Raw genomic sequence first — 6,736 nt, 5'->3', positions numbered from 1 at the left:
CCCCCCCACTCTCTCCTAACCCAAATCATTCTTGCTCTCTGTGCTGGACACGAGTGAGTCTTCAGATGGGATCCTGTGTCTCCTCTTCTCACAACACCATCAAGACCTCCTCTGATTCAGCAGTAAAGCTTTCGGCCCTAATCTCTGAACCTGACACGACATCCCCCGTCAAGAATGACGTCACCAATCCGGCCACGATCAATGGGAACTCTTTCATAGATTCCACTCCTCGGGTTTCCTCAGGTGATATGATCATATAATTCTTTGCGTTATTTTACTTTTTTGTCCAAGAAACAAATAATTAAAGTTTAACCGAATATAGTGCGTATTAAGTAACTAAAGTTGTTAATAGCTGTGATCGATTGGTTGCTTTAGTGCCGACAAATGTAAAGTGGTTTGCTTTTTCAGGCCAATCAAGATGTATTGACTTAGTGGTCATATACTGGGTCATAAGCATCAATACTATTAAAAATTAGGAACATAAACTATTGATAAATGCTTATTGATAAATGCTGTGTCTAATTATTCATTTATTCTAGGGAAAACTGTTTTTTTTAGCAAAAAAATAGTAACTATGGCCCTTTAGACTAATCTATATTTTGTGTCATATTTTCTTATAATACTCTTTAATATTTATGAAAATAATTTTAATAAATAGTTTTACAAACAAAAAAAAATTGGAAAAATAGTAATATTTGTTAAAATACCTATATGAATTTAATGGTATATTTTTCAGTTATAAAAAATTTAAAATTATAAATTTCAGATTATGTTCTAAAAAAAGTAGAAATCTACTTTTTTCATTGAATCTACAATGTTTAGAATACGTGATCTACGTAAATAGGAGTATTCTACAAATATGTAGAATACACATTCCGCGCTTAACCTACCATTCTAAAATTCTTAGAAATCAAAATCTACACATTAATCTAATTCTAAAACATGTAGAAACCGACTTCTACAGATTTACTATAAATCTAAAACATGTAGAAATCAAATTCTAAACATTACTATAATTCTAAAAAACTGTAGAAACTGATTTCTACATATTAGTTGTATTCTACGGATAAGAAATCAGTTCCTAAAAATATGGAAACAAAATATTTGAGAATATTCACTTTTATATTTTTTAAAAAAATCGATTTTTAAAAAAAAAACGAAAAAGGAACCAAAAAAAGCGACAAGTCGATTTGAGAATATTCACTTTCATCCCAGAGAAAAATATCCTATTTTTAGAAATTCAAATTCAAAGGGGTGCTACTGGTTGTTGTCGATGGAACATTCTTGAAGAGGCGTGTCCTATTTTTAGAAATTCAAATTCCTATTTTTAGAAATTCAAATATTTGAGAATATTTGAGAATATTCACTTTCATCCCAGAGAAAAATATCCTATTTTTAGAAATTCAAATTCAAAGGGGTGCTACTGGTTGTTGTCGATGGAACATTCTTGAAGAGGCGTGTCCTATTTTTAGAAATTCAAATTCCTATTTTTAGAAATTCAATATATATATTTTTTTAAAAATTAAAATTTTAAGGGCATTACTGCCATTTTGGAAAAAATTAGTCTAATATGACATAAAGTAGTATAATTTAGTTTAAATGGACATAATTACCATTTTTTTGCTCTAAAAAAACATATTTCCTTTTATTCTATTAGTAATAACTAACTTTCTGCGTTTAATTTAAATGTTGTATGACCACTTTCTACTTTAATTTCATATTATACATACCTATATGTGAAAATACAATATTGTGAACATGGAACAATATATGCATTTAATTTCAAATTATGACTCACTACTCCCTGAAAAAACTGTCAACTACGTACCTAAATGAGAAATATTGTGAACATGGAACAATTCAGAAATATATGCTTTTCCTATATGTGAAAAATCATATACGTATCAAAGGTGAGATTTATTTATAAATAAAATCAAACATGATTCAAAAACATTTATTGAACCAGACAAATTTGATTTGTTTTCAATGTATAGTTTGAAAACTTAATTAAAAACCACTAAATGTGTAATTAACTATCAACCTTTAATAACTCGGAATTCATATAACTGTTATTTTCAATATTGTAATTTAATATCAAGAAAAATTATCTACAAATATATATTCAATAATTTATATCCACAACACTCAGATATTGGTTTCATGAATAGTTATGGAATATCACATTCAATACAATTATCAAAACCTCTTACTAATAATTTTTAAAATATTATACATAAACATATAAATTAAATGTCTTTGACATATAACAATTACAGAAAAAAAAACAAAAAATTACAAACCAACATTATACCCGCGGGTTAAGATCTAGAATAGACAAATATGATTATAAAAAAAAGCATACGGGCATATGATTACAAAGAAACGAATGTATGCCGGGTCAATTTTTAAATTGCTATTATTTTATAAAATAGATTTTGATTAAGATTTATATACAAATATGATTACAAAAAAAAACACAAACATGAAAAGTTAAATTTATAAAAAAAAAAATTATATCCGCCCTTTACAAAAAACCAAAAAATTACAAACCAACATTATACCCGCGTATTAATACCTAGAATAGAAAAATATGATTACAAAAAAAGGACATACGGACATATGATTCCAAAGAAACAAGCGTATGCCGGATCAACTATTAAACTGCTATTATTTTATAAAATATATTTTGATTAAGATTTATACACAAATATGATTACAAAAAAAAACACAAATAAGATTACAAAAAAAAACACAAACATGATAATTAAATTTCTAAAAAAAAAGAAAAAATATACCCGCCCTTTAATGATAATTTCTAAAAGGGCGGGTCAGAATCTATTACTTACATGAAAATGAGCTTTTAAATTGATAAAGTTAGTTTGATGATGGTCATAAACATGGGTAAATGTGCAACGGGGATCTATCCATTTACAAAATAATAGTAGTAGGTACAACATGGACAAACGGTGAAGCGTACGCTAGAGGTTAGAATGTCTTAAGGCATATACAGTTAGTGGTATGTATAGATATATATGGACCACACCTCAAGTTGCAACTTTCATATATTAAAAAATCACAATGTTTAATAAATGTATGATGTTGAAACGTATTGTTAAAAAATCATATCAACCGTATAAGTTAGTTAGGGGTACAGCTACTGCATTCACTCAAAACCTCCAATTTCTTTTACCTTGCAGTTTAAAAATGTCCATTATCTTCTTCCTTCCTTGTGAGTTGTGACATATTATTATATGAGATAATGATGATTTGGATTGTTTCTTAATGTAAATGAAGAGGAGATCACTTTTTTCGATTCAAGGGGGTGGCTTGATTCTGACTGTGAAGATGATTTCATGAGCGTTGATGGTGGTATGACGTTTTATTGAGAAGTTACTTTGTAACATATATCGATATATTTTTCAATAAATAATGAATGAACATTTGACTTGTTTCATTGCAGAATTTACGCCGTCGCGAGGAACAACACCGGTGCATCACAAATTCTGTGACAAAACTCCTAAAGCAGATGAGAAAAAACACGAAGAGCCGTCTCCAACAGACAACAAGAAGAGACTCCTCGAACTCTTCAAAGAGACGCAGGATCAAGATGAGGACGAAGGAGAGGATGACGTGGCAGAAGGCAAAGCAAGAGCATGTCTCTGGCTAAGAACACCGGGCAGATCTTCTGCACCGGCGACTCCTTTTAACAATAATAATAATGATACAGAAAGACAACAACTCAAGAGGGTGAAATCGTCGGCTCAAGGCGGCTGCGTTCTGCGTTTGGTTTCTTGTAGCAGCTTCACTGAGCGGCGACGGAAAATGATGAATCATACCCCCGTTCACGTCCAACGCTAAGCCCCTCACCTCCCTCCCTAAAAAACACTATACAATTTAGTTTCTTAATTTGTCCCCCTAGTTTTTGTTCAAACGCTCGGACAATGTTCTCTTCACAGCTCATAATGCCTCCTATCACATTTGCAACGCACTATTTTCTCTGTTACTTTCTCTATTTACTTAATTATATAAAAAATAACTAAACTTGATTTTTTTTATATAATTATGTCATAAAGAATCTGAAGCTTGATTCTAAAAAAATGTAAACCCCTTCCTATTCAATATATAATTTTTTTACCCATGAAATCAGTATTTTAAATTTGTGACACAAAGAACTTGATTTTTTATGCTATACTTGGTAATAAACCTTAAGGTTGTGTTATTTAAAAAAAAAAAGAGTTTCCTGAAATAAATTGATAAATTATAGCGAAACATATAAACATTTCTTACTCCATATAATCCGCCCGTAATACATGTTCCATATTAATAAAACTTTAGTAGTAGTTGTATGGAGAAGAGAGGTGGAACTTTTTTTCCTAAACACCAAGAGATAATTCTCAAAAAAAAAAAAAATCTTTAAGAGATAAAAGTTTTCCAGCTTTATTAGAGAGTAGAATGCAATCATCAAATGAAAAAGCCTTTGAACTCTTCTGTTATCTTCTTTTTGTACTAGTAGGGCTATTTGGTAACCAAGTGTTTTGCATCGAAACTCGAGTGAACTCCAATTTGAATCTCAGAGTGACCGGATCTGCGCATCCATCTACGTTACCTGTGGAGACAACATTCAAGTTTCCTTCTCCATTGCATGTTATCCCTCCAGGTGGTGGTGAGAGAAACTTTGGGAAAGGAAAAATAGATCTGGGAGGTCTTGAGGTAATCCAAATCTCCATCTCAACTTCGACGTCGCAGAGAGTATGGAGAACTTTCGAGAGAGGACCTGATAACATGGGAGTCAGCATCTTCCAGCCCATCAATCTTCCTAGTGGTTTCTTCACGCTTGGTTTCTATGCACAACCCAACAACCGTATGCTTTTTGGTTGGGTTCTTGTTGCAAGAGACTTATCCGGGAATAGTTTGAGACCACCCCTTGACTACATCGAAGTCGGGAACACTACCTCCCTCGCCGTTAAGCAAGACGGGCCTGCTTATTTTTGGCAGCCTTTGTGTCCCAGTGGGTATGGAGCAGTTGGCCTATTTGTCACTACGTCTCCTTTGAAGCCCCCTCTAAGACAAGAATCTATAAGCTGTGTTGGATCCCATCTTACGGAACAGAGGAGCGAAGCTGATACAACATGGGTGTGGAGGATGGAAGGGATTAATTTTTATGGTTTGAGACCGGCCACCAGAGGAACAGAAGCGACAGGTGTGTACACAGGGACATTCAGTTTTCAGCAACAAAACTTTCCTCGTCCATTTTTGTCCTGCTTGAGAAATACAAAATTTGACTTGTCTAGCATGATGCCAAGCCAAGACCAGACTAGAGTTTTGTTTCGAGCTTACTCTCCTTTGATATATTTCCATCCCGAAGAAGAGTTTCTTCCTTCCTCTGTCGACTGGATTTTCTCCAACGGTGCCTTGTTATACCAGAAAGGCAACGAATCTAACCCCGTCGCTGTACAACCCAACGGTTCAAACCTTCCGCAAGGCGGCTCGGACGATGACTTATACTGGCTGGACTATCCGGCTGATAAGAAGGCAAGGGAAAGGGTTAAGAGGGGAGACTTAGGAAACATAAAGGCGTATCTACACATCAAGCCAATGTTTGGAGGCACTTTCACTGACATTGTCGTCTGGATATTCTCTCCTTTCAACGGCAATGCCCGACTCAAGATTTTATTCATCAAGAGTTTGTCACTAGGAGACATCGGAGAACATATTGGAGACTGGGAACACGTTACGTTGCGGATCAGCAACTTTAACGGTGAGTTGTGGCGCGTCTACTTCTCAGAGCATAGTGGAGGAAGTCTAGTAGAGGCATGCGATCTAGAGTTCCAAAGTGGAAACAAGCCCGTGGTTTACTCCTCTCTTCACGGCCACGCAATGTTCTCAAAACCAGGACTTGTCTTGCAAGGCCAAGACGGAAACAACGGCTTAAGGAACGACATGGCTAGAAGTGACAAGTTCTTGGATGCAGGTGCTGATTATGAGGTGATCGGAGGACCAGGAATCACGGAGCCACCGTGGCTGAACTATTTTAGGAAATGGGGACCAATCGTTAGACATGACGTTGAAAAGACCCTTGACAGTATCGCCAAGACACTGCCTCAACTTTTGCGTAAAAGATTCCGTGACCTCGTTCACAGTATTCCTCCCGAAGTGCTTCAAGAGATGGGCCCCACTGGTCCCAAAGTCAAAAAGTCTTGGTCTGCTGATGAATAAAATAATATATTTATTCAGATCAAAATGACTAATATAAAATCATTGTTTTCTAAATTACTTTTTTTTTTAGTGCAATTTTTAGGTTTCAACTTTCTCTGATCCAACAACACATAGGCCTACAACACATAAGCCAAGCCCCAGCCTTCTTACTCTTTTTTAATTAAAAATAATAATTGAAAAGCCCAAAAGAAGTAGAGGCCCAGTGAGATCCATTAATCAACCAACGCACTTTGAAAGAAGATTATAAGAGTTGATTGTGATATATGTCAACTTTCAAGTGGGATGGAATGTAATCCGCAAAATGCCTTCCTTGCTCTGTTTTGCCTCCTCCTCCTCCTCTTGCAACCACATGACGTGGATAAAAAGTATAAAGATGCTATAAATATATGTTTAAAGTAAAGTCACAGAAGAATATAATCCCTTTGGATGAATGAATGAATGAATTTGAACCCGCAGAATCTCACAAGTTACTGCTGTGGCCTGCCCACGTCATTTGGAATCTTGAGTGTCACGTGCGTGG

General features: G+C 34.6%; 2 protein-coding genes across 2 annotated transcripts; both read left to right on the top strand.

Annotated features, from left to right (window-relative positions):
- Positions 1–6: 6 nt before the first annotated feature.
- Positions 7–4,053, top strand: LOC106335422 (uncharacterized protein At3g27210). The gene is made up of 3 exons (XM_013773945.1): positions 7–243; positions 3,295–3,369; positions 3,461–4,053. Exons 1-3 carry the CDS (start codon positions 66–68, stop codon positions 3,856–3,858), a joined length of 651 nt encoding a protein of 216 aa, XP_013629399.1. The 5' UTR covers positions 7–65; the 3' UTR covers positions 3,859–4,053.
- A 152-nt stretch (positions 4,054–4,205) lies between these two features.
- Positions 4,206–6,270, top strand: LOC106335421. The gene has a single exon (XM_013773944.1). It carries the CDS (start codon positions 4,453–4,455, stop codon positions 6,214–6,216), a length of 1,764 nt encoding a protein of 587 aa, XP_013629398.1. The 5' UTR covers positions 4,206–4,452; the 3' UTR covers positions 6,217–6,270.
- Positions 6,271–6,736: the final 466 nt, after the last annotated feature.

Source organism: Brassica oleracea, chromosome C3 (genome assembly GCF_000695525.1).
Source record: "Brassica oleracea var. oleracea cultivar TO1000 chromosome C3, BOL, whole genome shotgun sequence".
NCBI lineage: Eukaryota > Viridiplantae > Streptophyta > Magnoliopsida > Brassicales > Brassicaceae > Brassica > Brassica oleracea.
This window is presented reverse-complemented; position numbering and strand designations above follow the sequence as displayed.

Excerpts from the sequence above, each read along its gene's own strand:
- LOC106335422 (XM_013773945.1), top strand. The coding sequence starts at position 66 with ATGGGATCCTGTGTCTCCTCTTCTCACAACACCATCAAGACCTCCTCT. Across the intron at positions 244-3,294 it reads CACTCCTCGGGTTTCCTCAG|AGGAGATCACTTTTTTCGAT; the intron begins GTGATATGATCA and ends ATGTAAATGAAG. Across the intron at positions 3,370-3,460 it reads TTTCATGAGCGTTGATGGTG|AATTTACGCCGTCGCGAGGA; the intron begins GTATGACGTTTT and ends GTTTCATTGCAG.
- LOC106335421 (XM_013773944.1), top strand. The coding sequence starts at position 4,453 with ATGCAATCATCAAATGAAAAAGCCTTTGAACTCTTCTGTTATCTTCTT.